The following is a 15,698-nucleotide window of genomic DNA, read 5'->3' as shown; positions in this document are numbered from 1 at the left end:
CCCATCTGCCAGTGCACATCTGCTGCAGCGGAAACAGTCTTGTTCATCTTCACTAATGCCCTTTATTCCATAAGTAATATGCCAAGATGCTGTGGTCACCTTCCCCATGATAGACTCAGGCATGAGAAGAGATGATTCATGGGTGAGGCATGTGTTGCTCTGATTTCTGTTCCTTGCTTAAGTCAAGTAAAGCCCTCAGGCTTCCATCAAGCTCCTTCACAAGCTCTGCTCTGTTTAGCTCAGATGTCCCTCTTTTCAGAGCTGCAGCACAGAGTTGTTTGGAGCCCACTGAAGGGACAAGTCAGCCTGTGGTCTTTGCCATTTGTTTCCTTGCAAGGTCCACAGGATGGTGTGTCCCATGTATCTCCACTGCCTGGAACCTCTGCTCTCATATTCCTGTCTTCAGGAATATTCTCCACCACTTCCCTTTGATGGGAGTGGGTCCTTTGGGTAGCAGTGCAAAAATAGTTTCAACTGGTAATGACAACTCAAAGCACTTAACCTTTCATACTGCAGCTTCCTGTCTGCTGCAACAGCAGTTGTTGCTCTTCACAGCAGCCTTGTCCAAGACCACGGTGTGAACAAGCATTGGGTATCCTTGTGCTAGTCCTGCAGTTCTGGCTGTTTGGATCTAGAGCAGAGTGATGGAGGCAGGGCTGTGGCAAGAGACTCCTGGTTGGATCTTGTCTTATTCTACCCAGCTCTTGGTTTTTGCATGATGATCTCTAAAGGCAACGGCCATCAGAGTGCCATGGCCTTCTGAAAACAATTTGCTAGTGAAGTACCAAAAGCTTTAGCCTAACTTTTACCTCCCAAACCTGTTCTTCCTAAACCTTCAAAGCACTTTCCTTGTCCAAGGCATGCTGCAGCTCCCTACTGCCAGTTCTGTGTTCTGCAAACCATGAAACATGCTGTTACCATGAAGCTTTTAAGCTCTTAGAGTGTTTAGATCTCTTTTGAGTTTCTTGTAGTTTTCTAGGATGAGACACCCTGCTATTTCTCCCCAAATTCCTTATGTCTTCAGATACTGAACAGAAAGTGCTGTAAAGGCACTGTAAGGCATAGATTATGGATCATAATAACTATGATGAGTAGATTGTCCTGCCCACACAAGGGCAAATCTTGGAGCTGGTATAACCAGCTATCAATTCTTCTTTATCCAACACTTAAAATCATGTTTATCAGCTGGTATTCCTTATGTGCATGCCTGTTCAAATATATATTCCTTGTGCATCAAGTTAATGTGACACAGTATTCAAGGAAAGGGTCAGGTCTGGATCTTAAAGTGTTCTTTTTGAACTGCTTCTTCCACGTTTATAGAGGTGTAAGGAATGCTGAAAAAACTCTGAAAGGGGGTATTAAGTGTATGTTGTTAAACTGGAAGTTGTGAGAGGTGTGTGTTCTCCACTCTTCTAAAAATGGGACTTGGGTGACTACACATGCATCCAGGTAAGCTATTAAGCAACACGACTTGAGACTTTAACCCAAAAGGCCCAAACATGAGATATTTTAGATGCGCAACCTGTCCTTATAAGAGTGAAAACTGTTCTCCCAATGCACAACCTTTCTTCCTGCTCCCTGCCAGCTCTGAAATATCTAATAACCCCTTCAGATTGTGGAGTTTGCTGCTGCAGTGGGTCAAGGTTAAGACTCCAGTTCATCTCTAGGGGGGAAAATGACTTTCTCGTAAGGTAAAGCCTTCAGATCTGCGAGGAAATGAAGCCTGACTGCTGCAGGTCGTAGGTCATATCCAAGGCTTTTATGCACTGATACATGCCTAACCTTTGGTACTAACCTAATCTAAGCCAATGCCTTTCAACCTGTGATCTGTGGCTTAGCTGTGGGATCCCCAGCAGATCCTAAGGATGAGAGCAGGGGGATAAGGGAGGGATGCATACTGCTCTATTGCTGTATGCATTCACTACAGCAGTCTGCAAATCGGGGGTGTGCTGGGTGCTCCATCCCACAGATTTTGTGTTTTTTAACATGCACATGAGAGATTGGCTCTGTGCCTGCAGGTGCAGGGGGCATAGCAAGGGAAGTTCTGCTTTGCAGTGAGCTCCAGAGCACCTCATGCTCTCCTTGTCTGGAAGGACCAGGTAGCGGCTCTGCAAGGCCCAGGCAGATTGCGGAGCTGCTGAAGCTGCTTCTGTTGGAGCCACCCGCCTGCAGCGACCACACTCCAAGCTGAGCACCTCTTCCCCACCTTATCCAGTTTTCATTCTTTCCTACTTCTTTCCAAGCCGCCTCGTTTCTCAGAAACCTCTTGGTAATCCCCAGCTTATGGTTTGCTCCACCTGACACCCAGGCTCAGCAAACTTTATCCTTTTTTATTTTGTTCCTTGTTGGAGGATAACTCCCCAGAGCAGCCCCACTCTCGGTACCCAGGCCACATTTCTGAGGGGCCCCATGCTGCAGCACTGCTGCCCACCCCGGGGGCTCTGCTGCTCACAGCTGAGGGGCTTGGAGCTGCAGGTCCCTGGAAGCCTCTCCCCACCACGATGGTCCCTCAAGCTGCCCTGAAACCTGTGCTACATGGTGGGCACTGGGTGGTGATGGTGTGGCCTGGAGTTATGGTGATTAGAGGGGAATGAAGAGGTGAGACTTTGACTTTCTGGACCTGTCGGCGGGACAGTCGTGCTCCCAGTTTTATATTACGGGACACTCAGTGCTGCCTGCGCCCTGGGATGCTGCGGGGCTGTCTGCTGCGCGGCTCTCCCGACTCCGCGCTCTCCGGCCCTTCGCCCCCCCGGCAGTGCCGCTTTCCCGCCCGGACCTCCCTGCAGCTCCGCGCTCCCGGGAGGCAATGGCGGCCCCACCCCTCCCGCTCGTTCCCGCCAGCGGCGACCAATGGGCGGGCGCCCGCCGCGCACGGGGCTTTTCCGCGCCAAACTCCAAAGCCCGGGGAGAGAGCGGGCGGCGGCCGCGGGGCGCAGCGCGGTAGCGGCCTCCAGCACCGCGGAGCTACGCTGGTGAGTCCCGCTGACCCAGGCCCGCCAATAGGGTTGCGGCCACACTGGGGAGGGGGCGGCAGCGGCGGGAATTCACCTTCGCGCTATGCCCGTTGCGAGCAGCGGCTCCGTGTTGGTGACAGCTGCTGGGAACTCGCAGCGCCCGTCACCGCGGGGCAGGGTGCTGGGGGGCGACTCTGCTCCCGGACGCCGTGCGTAACGCGGAGCTCTGGGGCTGCGGCCCCTGCCCTCGCCATGGGGCTGTGCAGCGGGGGAAGCGCGGGCAGCGGGGCGGGCAGAGGACCGCTGTTGGCCCTCAGAGCTGCCAGCAGCCGCGGGTTGAGGCGGTGGGGGCCGCTGAGGGCTCCGTTATTTTTTTTTTCCGGGAGAGGAACGGCAGCGGCGCCCCCCGAGGGTGGTCGTGGGAAGAACGTTTCCGCTGCTGCCCGTGGGGAGCGCCGCCGTTCCTGGCAGTAGGGCTGCTGCGGCCACTTTAAGAACTTAATCCTCCGCGCCCCAACTAGTGCTCCGCTCTAATTTGCATAGTCTCGCGATGTCTAGGGGGAGGCCTCCGCGAGAGCTGAGAGAGTGTTTCAATTGTGGCGCGAGATACAATTGGCGCGCGGCGCCCGCCCGCAAGGCGTAGTGAGGCCCGGGTGCGAGCTGGGCCGTTAGGCGCGGCGGGGGAGGGGGCGGGCCTAAGGCACCTGCAGCCAATCCGAGCCGGAACCGGCCGGGCCGGCGGCCAATGGCGCGGAGGCAGCGGGAGGGCGGGCCGGCCGGGGCCGGGCTGGCGGCGGGCTGAGCGCGGCCTCAGTGGTCGGGGGGCTGCCGCGCCGGGCTCCGGCGCCGTCCTGTGACGCCGCGCTGCTCCCGTAAGGGCCGGCGCCATGTGGATCCAGGTGCGCACCATGGACGGGAGGGAGACCCACCGCGTGGACTCGCTCTCCAAGCTCACCAAGGTGGAGGGGCTGCGCCTGCGGATCCATGAGGTGTTCGGCGTCGAGCCGCACCGGCAGCGCCTCTTCTACCGCGGCAAACAGGTACGGAGCGCGGGGCGGCCGCGGGGCCCTCTCGCGGGGGGCGGTAGGGCTGTGCCGCTCTGGGGGCGGTGACACGGTGACACCGCGCGGCCCCGCGCAGCGTTCTCCGCCCCCGCGGTACGAACGGGCGCGACGCCGGGAGCGCTGCAATGTTGGGGGGGTAGAGCCGGGCCAGTCCCGGGCTTTGTGTGCCGCCCCTCCCCTCCTCCGTTCCCTCCGTCCCATTTGGAGTGTGAGGAACCCAGGATATCCGCGGTCGCGGGGGCGGGAACCACTGGCCGCGCCAGGGGGGCTCCCGTGGGGCTGCGGGTCACTGACAGCCGCAGTGTTGCTCGGCGATGCGCGCCGAGGCGACACCAAGCGCTTGGAGCAGGCGCGGCCTGCCACTTCGCTAAGTTTGCTGTGTGCTCCTGCATCCTCCGTTCTGCGTGCGCGTTTGGGCTTTTTGTCAGTTCGTTGCAGACAGAACCGTTTACACTGTGTGGTCCAACCTCCTTCGATCTTCCTCTGCTGTGCCCATCAGCACTTTGGCTTTGGAATCGTTAGAAATGGTTACGTTTGAAGAAGTCAGGAGAAAGCTCGTTAGTTTAAAAAAAGTGCACCCGTTGCTGGAGGTGCACACGCAGCTGCTTCCACCTTCACCAGGAGTGCTTTGCACGCTGTGGTTTGGCATCCTGGTGCGGTTCTCTGCTGCTCTGCACCTGCTGCCACATGGTCTGTGAGCGCAGCGCTGTGCTGCCGCCGCGCTGTCTCTCTTTAGAAGAAGCGGCGCGCTTTTGGTACATTCTTGTGTATCGCAGTGAGTCTTTGTCTCTCAACCAGATCCAGCCCAGAGCATTTCCTGCATGCTCCGATTTCCAGGGATTGTCCTGTAACCATTCAGTGCCATAAATCAGAATTGAGATATCATACCGATTCCTGTAAAGTGTGAATTTTTGTGGCTTTGCTCTGTTTCCCGCTAATAGAGAACAAAGCTCTTGAATTGCAGCTTCTGGTGGTTTGGGCTGAAGGGGGTGATCATTTCCTGTATAATTTTTTAGTCAGACCTTTTATGCAGCGAAGCTTTTGTCTCAGCTTCTGACTGTGCCGTGGCCTCAAGTGCAGTGTTCTGATGGCAGTGAGAGTCCTACCTGCCCTCTGTGCCCCTCTTTTTCTAGGAGCGAGATATTTATTTGACTCCATACAATGCCATACTTGCAAAACAATCCTTAAAATTGTGGAGGGTGTGACACTAAGACATGCCCTGCTACGCTAAGAAGTGGATGGACAGTTCCAAGTTGAAGTGAATCCTTGACTGTGCTTCCAATGGAAAAGCTGGAAGTCTGGAAGAAAGAACGTTCCTTGGTCTGTACTTAATGCTGCATTTCAGAGCGAGGTTCTAGCAATAATCTGGAGCATGCAGAATGTAAGGACTGTTCTGTGTTAATATTTGTATGATGGGATGTGTTTGAATTAAGGAGCTTGCATCAGAGTTCCTAGGTAATGTGGAATAATCTTTAAGTTTTGATAGGAAGTAGTGAATCTGTGGTTCTTTTAAGTTCTTCTCAGAGTTGCATTTCTAAGGAGTGTAGCAGTAACTTTTCCAGAACTCATAGAACACAGCAGTTTAATGTGGGTAAAAGTCCATTGCAGTATGGAAACGTAGTTTTTTGGTCTGTGGAGCCTGTTGGAGAAAAAGGAATGTTTTAAAATAGAATAACAATGTGTGACTATTGTGCAACTGAAGAACTGCCAGGTCCCCAGTTGTTAGTGGTCTTTGAGAAATGTGGTTGGTTTTGATGCATGAAGACAGTTGCAGCACGATGGATGGTTTTGAATTGGAAAATCTCCATTGAATTCAATAACCAGATGATTTTGATGCTTTCCCTGCAGATGGAGGATGGTCACTCCCTTTTTGATTACAGCGTTGGACTGAATGATATTGTTCAGCTCTTGGTTAGACAAAGCCCAGCAGTGCTTCCTGCTGTGAGTAAGGAGAAGGATTCAGAGCTCTCTGACACAGACTCTGGCTGTGGTTCAGGTCAAAGTGAATCCGACAAAAGCTCTCACAATGGAGAAAGTGTCATGGACCTGGAGGGGCAGCCCAGCACGGCAGCACAGTCTGACTGGGCTGACCCAGGATTTGGCCTCTATAAGGTGAGTCAGTGAAGAACAGGAGTTGCTTGGAGCTGTGCTTTGGGAGGGAAGGGGTTTTTCTGTGGTTGAGAACTTGGGAAAATCTTTCACGATACAATTGGTTTTTTTTGTTTATATTTTTTGAACTTTGCAACAGCGAAACAAAAAAAAATTCCAATAAACCCACAAACTAATTAAATGCAACATGTTCTGGGTTAAAATAATTATTTTTCATTTTCCCCTTTTAATTAGAATTACAGTATGTGTTTAAAAAAAAGAAAAGAAACACATTACAAGAGCTTGCATTTGTCAAGGCCGAAGCTTCCCTGAATGGACAAAAGGAAATTCTCAACCAGCTGTTCAGAATCATTTTACTTCTGTTTCAGTGTTTTTTATTACAGATCTAGTGTTCTCTTTGTCAGATTATGAGCAAGATGACTCTGAAAGCCTGTTGTAGGTTAATTAATGGTTTGTACTAGATAACAAGGCTTTTTATACGTGCTGGTATATAACGGATTTTTAGCCTGACAGGATCAATCAGAGGAGACCATAGGGGGATGCATGTTGGGAACAGGAAAGTAAAGGAGATCTTAAAGTTAATTGGTTAAAAATCTTGACAGTAGTTAGCTAGAGAAGGTTAAATTTTCAAGTAGATTGGAAAATAAATGCTTACTTTGAAAATGACTTTGGTGAGCTGTATACTTTGCTTTATATAGATCAATGACTTGGTTGATGCTCGTGATATGAATATGGGAGCATGGTTTGAAGCCCAGGTTGTAAATGTAACCAGAAGAAAAGCTGCGAGTGAGAGTCGTGCAGTTGCTGATCAGCAGACAACCATTCCTGAAGAAGATGTAATATATCATGTGAAATATGAAGAGTGAGTTTTGTTGACTTCGTGCCTAATAAATTCATTTGGATTGTGATGTCAGTGGGGAATTTGATTGTAGAGATCCCTGAGGTAAAACAGAACTGGGCTAACACAGTAATTGTATGAGTTAACCACATTAACCGTAAGACAAAACACATGGACTAGAATCGTGTTTTTAGAGATATGAAATGCTATTACCCAAGTTTTGGATGGGTTGCAATACTAATTAAGTTAGGCTGCTCTTTTTAGCTGTGACTGCGTAGGAGGAGTTTTTATTCTATCCAGTATTCCAGTTTGTGGCTTCAGTTCTTAAATCAACTCGTCTAGGTAAAATATACTGTGAATAAAGTGTGATGATGAATCTTACTTTTCTTCCCTGACCTTCCATGTCTACCTTCTGACTCAAGTTATCCAGAGAATGGAGTTGTGGAACTGAGTTCGAATGATGTACGGTCTCGTGCACGGACTATCTTGAAATGGCATCAGCTAGAAGTAGGACAGGTGGTGATGGTCAACTACAATCCTGATGAACCAACAGAGAGAGGTTTTTGGTATGATGCCGAGATCCTGCAGAAAAGGGAAACAAAACTGATCAGGGAGATAAATGCGAAGATATTACTTGGGTAAGCAATTCAGAACAGAAATGTGGGATAAATGGAACTCTCCAGCTCTTAAGCTTTCATGAGGTCTGAGTGACTGCAAAACAAACAAACAAACAAACAATGCAAACAAATCCTGGAAACAAACAAACAAAACCAGCAACAGAAATGCTGAGGAGAGATGGAAAACTGAACTGTCTTTTGGGGTGATTGAGTTAAACTGGAGGAATTGAGCGCTTCAGGGAATCACAGGGCATACTGATCTGTGGATTCGCATACTGCTGGGAGAAAAAGCCCCATATTTGCTAGGAGGTGAAGAATTTACTGTATTACCTAGTGGTTTAACAAAAACTTCAGGGTAATGTTTTGTGTTACATATGAAAATTTAGCATAAGCCTTCACTTTATGAGGATGATAATCTTCGATTCCTTTCTAACGCGTACATATGAAGAACTCTCAATTTATGTTTCACATGATAAAAATACATTTTCAGAGGGTTGCCAGAATATTCCTTCTTCCTCTCACTGTAGTTATTTTGATTTTATAAAGGAGTAGAGGATTTTAGTCTGGTTGTTATCAACAAAAAAATATTTCAATGACAATTTCAACTCTACCAGTACCTAAATTTTCAGCGAAGTAAAAGGAGCACACTTCAATTACATGGAAGGATTCCATGGTGATGCTGTCATACTACTGTTGTAGATCACTTGATGCTACAATGGGTTTTCTTGAGATACAGGACTGATGTCAGATCAGTTTATATTACCGATGTATGTGAGCTGTGAATTCATACTGTATGATACTTTCTGAACTTTGACTTTTATCAACTTATTGTAGGGAGGCTGGTGATTCTTTGAATGACTGCAGAATTAAATTTGTGGATGACATTTATAAAATTGAAGAACCGGGCAGTGTTTGTCCAATTAGTGCCAGACCATTGAAACGTGAGTATTGTATTTTTCTCACACATACTGTTATCTTATTTTGTGATGTTCTCTTAATAACGTCTGAGCATCGGAATTCTAAAACACGTGCAGCTGTGATTCCTCTGACCATTCGTAATGTATCTTCGCACTTCCTGGAGTGTTGTTTCTTTTTGCTAACAGGACAAAGTGGACCTGTGTGTAAAGCTTGTAAGGACAACCCAAACAAAACCTGCAGGATCTGTGCTTGCCATATCTGTGGGGGTAAACAAGATCCTGATAAACAGCTCATGTGTGATGAGTGTGATATGGCTTTCCACATCTACTGCCTCAACCCTCCCCTTAGTAGTATACCAGATGACGAGGACTGGTAAGTTCTAATAATGCTGTGTGGTATCATTGTTGCCATCTAGACTGAGTAGTGAGTAAGGACTAGGGCTTCCTGTTAGTTGGCGAGTGATTGTGCGAGGTGAAGAGTTGTGCTACTTTTTTGGGTGTTCTGAGTGTGCTGAGCTTTTTATTTTGTTTTTGTTAGGAAACTTCATAGCTTCTCTTGAAAATCAGGTCAGTGAGAGTATTTTTTTTAGGACAGTAAGCCAGTGGCTTTCAAACTTTTTTTCCCTAGTTTTGGGACATACGTTTCCTCAAAGAAAAATGGAAGTAACTCATAAAGTAATGCTTCCTATTTATTTCCATGGAAACTACAACAGTTACTAAAAGCACAGCAACACTACTTGATAGAGCAAGTTCTAGGCCACAAAAAACTGTTTCACAACACAGTCACCACCACTAGATGTGCATTTTTGTTCATTTGGCAGGCACTGATAATTATCAATGGATACAGTTTTTTCTGCACAGAGAAATTCAGTTCAAACCCTTTTCTTCATTTGCACTTCCATGTCAGACACCATTTTGTCACGCTGCTCCTCTGCTGTCATCTGTCGCATGGCAACAAAATGTAACGGGATATTGGTGGGAAGATTGCACCTTTACTGCCATCCCACCGACATCCACCTCTTCTGTTGTGGGCCAACGTGAAATAAGATAGGAGGTGTTACTTTGGAGCAGCTGTCATGTGGGAAAATATATGGTTTTATTTCATGTATAACATGCTGAAATGGGATGCAATAATTTTTATGACACAGATGATTTCTTGACATGTGCAGTGGTTTAGAAGATGGTGCAAGGCCACTAACACAGCTAACACAGATCCAATTTGTGTATGGGGAGTTGCTTCAGTGTCCTGTCTCTGTTCATATGGGGAAACTGTAACATTATAACTCTATTTTTGAGACTCTTCTCTTTTGAAATTTAAGCTTTGCTGCTTGTTAACTTTCTTTGGTTTATGAGTTCAGGTATTGCCCTGAATGTCGAAATGATGCAAGTGAGGTGGTTCTGGCAGGAGAGAAATTAAAAGAAAGTAAAAAGAAACAAAAGATGGCATCTGCTAATTCATCGTCGCGGAGAGACTGGGGCAAGGTCAGGTTTTATTTTTGAAGAATAGCGTTGGTGTGTGTTTCCTTGTAATTCTTGGCTAACTGGTCACCCTTTTGAAATAGGGCATGGCATGTGTTGGTCGCACAAAGGAATGTACCATTGTACCCTCTAACCACTATGGACCAATTCCTGGTATTCCAGTTGGCACCATGTGGAAGTTCAGAGTTCAGGTATGAAGCAGAATCCTGGTCTCTTACACTATAAGAAAAGTGGGAATGATCTCACTCTTACATGTAAAACCTGAAATGGTTAATATTAGAAGTATATGTCCCTGGATATGTAAATGCAGAAAGGAAAGAATTCTGGCTTTGTATCAAGTGTTCTACAGCTAATGTTGCATTGTCCAGGCCTTTCAGGTGTGAGTCTTTTTTGATGACTTAAAATCCAGACCAAATGTATGTACTTCCAGTTTTTTGCCCTGGAGGTGTGTGGTATCTCCCCCTTCTTCTGACGTTAAGTCTCTCTCAAAAATCTGGATATATTAAACAGCTTTATTGTCCTCTTACAAACGGTCGAAAGAAAGCTGTGAGCTACTCAGACTTTTTCAAGTAGGATGTGAATGCTGCCATTGCAAGTCTTCAAAGACTATTACCCTTATGTTGTTGTAGTACCTGTTGTTACTGCATGTTACTGTAAAATTCCTGGGGTTTTCAATAAGCAATCTAGGTTGGAAAAATCAACGTTTCTAAATTCACATAATGAAAAGTATCCTTGTGCTCAATTCACTGGAATACTCCATTGCTTCATTTTTGAAAACATTTTTCTTTCTTTTATCTGAACATTTTGGGAGGGTGTTGGTGAAGACAGTTTCTCTCTGGAATATATGCAAAGCAAATGTGAAGTAATACTACTATTTTAGTTCCAAGACAAATAAGTGATCATGTTGCTTGTGGTTTGTTGATAGCAGTTGCCTATCAAACTTATGGATTGTTTTTTTGGTTTTAAACTTTTTTTAAACTTAATCTAATTTTCCTCTTCCAGGTGAGCGAATCTGGTGTTCACAGGCCGCATGTGGCTGGGATCCACGGCAGAAGTAATGATGGTGCTTATTCCTTAGTTCTGGCAGGAGGCTATGAAGATGATATAGTAAGTGAATCTTTATTATTTATGTCTGAGAATCAAACTGACTTGCAGCTATGGTCATAATTACATCCTACGTTCTCTCAGATGTTTCTCCATTCTCACGACATTTATTTAGAATAAAATAGGTGAAGGAAGTCTCCAATCCAGGAAAATCTTCTGTATTAAGTTTAACATCTATATGTCAGCTTTTAATCCAGGAGTTCTTAGCTGTATTTTCTGGGTCTCATCAGACTCTGTATGTGCTGCAAGATCTAGAACAAAACCAGGGATAGAAGTGCTACTGCTGAATATATCTGTTTGTTCAGCTAGCCAAATGTAATCCTTATCGGGCTTTCCCAGCCTGTAATGCTCATTCTTCATCAGTGTAGTACTAGTAGTAATACAGTGTAGTACAGTGTAGTACTACTCCCTGACTCCTTCCCCCCGAATGCCCCTTTGAACCTCTCACAAAACACCTATGAATGCAGAATATATCTCATCTACTGTTTTGAGTCCTAATTCATGCAGCAGTGTAAGTACCAACGCACAAGTTCAATGATCTTTCATCTAGAACACGCCATGCGCTTCCACACAGGTTCTGTGCAAGTGGTGTGCTACTCTCTTGGCAGAGGCCTCTTTGCACTTTTCAGGTGTGATGAGACAGCAGTTGCAACCCTGATTTCTCTTCTGCTTTTCTCAAGAGAGAACTACACTTAAATGGAGGAATTATCTTTCCTTTTTGTTTTTTTTTGTTTTTGTTTTTTTTTCTAGAATGCAATGTTATAGCTACTTGATTAAAAGACTTTTCCTTCTTGTATTGAATTACTCTTGTGAATATGTTGAAACAATCCATGTGCGTTTCAGGATCACGGGAATTCCTTCACATATACAGGGAGTGGAGGTCGTGATCTTTCTGGAAACAAACGTACAGCAGAACAGTCTTGTGATCAAAAACTCACCAATATGAACAGGTTGGCAACATTTACATTCAATTTCTAACCTAGAAGCTGGCAATCTGTCAACTTGAGTGTTTGTTTGTACTATTTGTAATCAAAAGAAACTGGCTAAGTGCAAAAACTACTTTTGTAGGCTGCAGATCAGCTGTGCAGTGGAAATGTTTTTTAGAGTGTACTGTACAGTTGGACTAGATGATCTTGCAGGTCATTTCCAACCTTGCGATTCTATGATTCTATAAATGAAATACAATAAAAAACGATAGTCGTCTCACATTCAATATTGGCTCAAACATAAGAACAGAGCAGTAAAATAGCATAAACATGTTTCTGGTAAGCCAAGCTAAGGTTCAGCACAGTGACAGTACACTGCTACTCTTTGTAGTAATAGCACCTGACTGTGTCAGTGCAGTGTTGAGTAAAACAGTGTAGTTGAACTCTGTAGTTGAGCTCTGTACTAATTGGGTTACATATAAGTTCTGCTTTGCTTTATCTTCCGTTTTTGATTCTGAAGAGTTCTGTCTGGTAAATATGCTAACTTGAATGGACTTTTTCTTACAGAGCTTTGGCTCTAAACTGCAGTGCTCCCATCAATGACAAAAATGGAGCTGAAGCTAAGGACTGGAGAGCTGGAAAGCCAGTCCGAGTGGTGAGGAATGTAAAAGGAGGCAAACACAGCAAATATGCTCCTGTAGAAGGGAACAGATATGATGGCATATATAAGGTAAGTAGGATTTGAATCTACTGATTTAAGAAAAGAGAATTTGCTTATGGCAAATAAGGTTTTATAATGTCTGGTGGACTTGAACGTGGCTTTTTTTTTTTTTTTTTTTTTAAAGGTTGTGAAATACTGGCCTGAGACAGGGAAATCTGGATTTCTAGTGTGGCGTTACTTGCTTAGGAGAGATGATGAAGAACCTGCTCCTTGGACCAAAGAAGGAAAGGACAGGATGAAGAAGCTTGGCCTAACAATGCAGGTGTGCTTCTGGAACATCACTGTGGTTCCCTTGGAGAACTTGATGGATAGCAAGGCTTTTTCTATTATACATTGAGGATAACCTGCTCTGCATTGTGTAAGATTCTAAGAATCAAGAGAGCCCGCTTTAGACTGAGGGGGATTGAAGTGCTTTCAATCTTATGGGTTGTTTTCCTTCTTACATCAGGAGATTAAATGGACAAAACTAATTTTCTTTTAGTGAATTTTTGCAGCCTAGCGCTTTGGAAGAACAGTGTTCCATTATTATGCCAGTTGCTCCAGGAATTACCTTTCCAACCTGTAATAGACAGTAAGTCTATGAATTGGCATATTTACATTGGGTGCTTTTTGGTTTTGTTTTCCTACAGTATCCTGAGGGGTATTTGGAAGCCGTTGCAAACAAAGATAAAGAAAATAATGGAGATGATGAGTTTGATACTCCAGGGAAAGGAAAGAGGAAAAGAAAATCAGCAGGTTTGTGAAGTAGGCAAGTGGATATAGAAAGCCTTGTAGGTCTTTGTGCATTTTACTAATCTTGTTTGTTTGATTTTGGTTTTGTTTTTTGTTTAAAGTCATTCTGTTTTCTTTCAGGAGCGGAGGAAAAGGTCCTTAACTCTCCTTCAGGGACTCCGAAGAAATCAAAAGTTGAGCCATACAAATTGACGTCTCAGCAGAAATCTCTTATAAGAAATGATGAAGCCAATGAAAAACTGTGGAATGAAGTACTTGATGCTCTTAAAGATGGACCGGTAAATCATGCTTGTCATTCCTGAAATAAAGTGATGGTTAACTTATCCCTAGATATAAACTTCTTGGCTGTGCAAGGAAGTAGCTTCAGATTGTTAGTATTTTTTTTCATTGTGGGCATCCACAGCATAACTTTAAAGCACTGGTTCGTACTCGTATTTAAGACCAATAGGAAGGAGAGGAACTTGCTAATTTTTTTTTTGTGTGTGTGTGTTGAGCTTTGTAGAAAAATTGCTTGTATCTTTCATAATATAATAAATAGTTCAAATGTTTTCTTTACAGAAATTTCTAAATAAAGTTGAAGAGGCTTTCTTGTGTATTTGCTGCCAAGAGGTGGTGTTTCGGCCAGTCACAACTGTATGCCAACATAACGTGTGCAAGGTGAGCAGTTGGTGCAACTCTCCTGTTAAGCAGTTGAGCCAGCAAACCTTGAACTGACTCGTTTAGTGATGAGATTTTGTTTTGACTCAATCTTTTAGCAGGATTCAGGTATATATGTGAAAACTTGTGATTTGATAATAGTTCTTTGGCACAGAAAAGTTGATGCTTTAAGGAAAACTCCACTGCTGTATTGCTACTATCAGATTATTTTAAAAGAGGGTAATGACAGCTTATCTGTGGATTGAGTAATACTGCTCAGTGACTCTGGAGTCGACAGTGTTACAAAGCATATGGGTTTTTAGTCTGTTTCTCCTTAGAGGTATGATGTGAACTGTTCTTATGGAAGGTACAGTAGTCTTTAACATTTCTACCATGCCCTTAAACACTGTGTCCATGACAAATGTGCTCTGAAGAACATGGACTTATTATAATAGTGGTTGCAATGAAGGAAGCTTTCTTTCCTATGACAAGCCTGGCAGCACTTTGGGGCTTTCTCAGCTCTTGTCAAGTACCTAGGTGGACTTGGATGTAGAAGGAATCTCAATTTCCAACAGGGGCTGCGTAGAATAAGCGGAACTGCAAGTCTTTCTATTCTTAACCAATTTCTTTATTCATCCTTCACCAGGATTGTTTGGATAGGTCCTTCAAAGCTGATGTGTACAGTTGTCCAGCCTGCCGCTACGACCTTGGCAAAAATTATACCATGCAAGTGAATGAAACACTGCAGACCATTCTAACTCAGCTCTTTCCTGGATATGGCAACGGGCGGTGATTCCGTAAAGCACTTCTAATTTTCTTTTATTCAAACTTATTAATGGATTTTACATGGGCTTAATTTAAGAAAACAAAAAAAAAGTAGTTGGTGTTCTCCCAGACCCTTAAAAAACAACAACAACAAAAAAATACCCAACATATTCCTTAAAAAAAAAAAAAAAAAAAAAAAACCAAACAAAAACCAAAAACCTGAACCTTCCATATGTCCATAGTTTTTGGTTTTTTTGTTCTAAATGCTGAACTTTGTACAATTATTTGCCCCTCAAAACTGCCATCCATCAGCACAGTTTATAATATATATTTTTTTTTAATGGGGATTTACAAAGTGCTTCTGGTAAGGCTGCTGACAATTGTGAAAGTTTTTCTGCTTTTTCTGTCCCTTCTCCCCACCTTTTTATTTTTGTTTTATTAAAAAAAAAAATGGCTTGGTTGCTAGAACAATCTTCAACATTTGGGATTTGGGCATAAAAGTAGATTTGTGCATCACCCTGGCAGCATTTTGGTGTGTAAGATGGTTCCTGGCTTATGACTTCTGTTTTTCTAACACAAGTGGGTATTTGTTATTTTTTCAATAACTGTTTTTATACATTTGACAAAACTTATCAAAGCCATTTCCTGCTAATTTTGTATGTTCAAACAAACTACTGGCTTATAGTCAAGTAGTTAGAGCAATATGAAGTACTACCTCAGTTGGACTTCTTATTAGGGAACTATTTGTTCAGCCAGATTCTGTCTTCTGTCCTGAAATGCCATTATGGAATATACTAAAGCCATTCTTAAGTGCCTTTTTTCTTTCTTTTTTTTGA

The 15,698-nt window shown here is 44.3% G+C and overlaps 1 protein-coding gene across 2 annotated transcripts; it reads left to right on the top strand.

Annotated features, from left to right (window-relative positions):
- The first annotated feature begins 3,831 nt into the window (after positions 1 to 3,831).
- On the top strand, positions 3,832 to 15,025 carry UHRF1 (ubiquitin like with PHD and ring finger domains 1). 2 transcript variants are annotated; one of them, XM_042835728.1, is made up of 16 exons: positions 3,832 to 3,994; positions 5,867 to 6,130; positions 6,826 to 6,989; positions 7,388 to 7,603; positions 8,417 to 8,523; positions 8,686 to 8,872; positions 9,858 to 9,981; positions 10,062 to 10,169; positions 10,981 to 11,085; positions 11,926 to 12,032; positions 12,576 to 12,738; positions 12,854 to 12,991; positions 13,359 to 13,464; positions 13,582 to 13,739; positions 14,020 to 14,118; positions 14,744 to 15,025. In XM_042835728.1, the coding sequence occupies exons 1-16, from the start codon at positions 3,842 to 3,844 to the stop codon at positions 14,888 to 14,890; spliced, it is 2,346 nt and encodes a 781-aa protein (XP_042691662.1). In that variant the 5' UTR covers positions 3,832 to 3,841; the 3' UTR covers positions 14,891 to 15,025. The 2 variants fall into 2 exon arrangements, with proteins under 2 accessions (XP_042691662.1, XP_042691663.1); XM_042835729.1 differs by lacking the exon at positions 3,832 to 3,994 and adding an exon at positions 5,072 to 5,399.
- Positions 15,026 to 15,698: the final 673 nt, after the last annotated feature.

The sequence above is a fragment of the Centrocercus urophasianus genome, unplaced genomic scaffold, assembly GCF_019232065.1.
Source record: "Centrocercus urophasianus isolate 14NV4802_14NV808 unplaced genomic scaffold, USGS_Curo_1.0 seq_54, whole genome shotgun sequence".
NCBI lineage: Eukaryota > Metazoa > Chordata > Aves > Galliformes > Phasianidae > Centrocercus > Centrocercus urophasianus.
This window is presented reverse-complemented; position numbering and strand designations above follow the sequence as displayed.

Bases quoted from the DNA above. Each gene is read 5' to 3' on its own strand.
- UHRF1 (XM_042835728.1), top strand. From the start codon at position 3,842: ATGTGGATCCAGGTGCGCACCATGGACGGGAGGGAGACCCACCGCGTG. The intron at 6,990-7,387 runs GTGAGTTTTGTT...TTCTGACTCAAG, and splicing joins TATCATGTGAAATATGAAGA to TTATCCAGAGAATGGAGTTG. The intron at 11,086-11,925 runs GTAAGTGAATCT...TGTGCGTTTCAG, and splicing joins GAGGCTATGAAGATGATATA to GATCACGGGAATTCCTTCAC.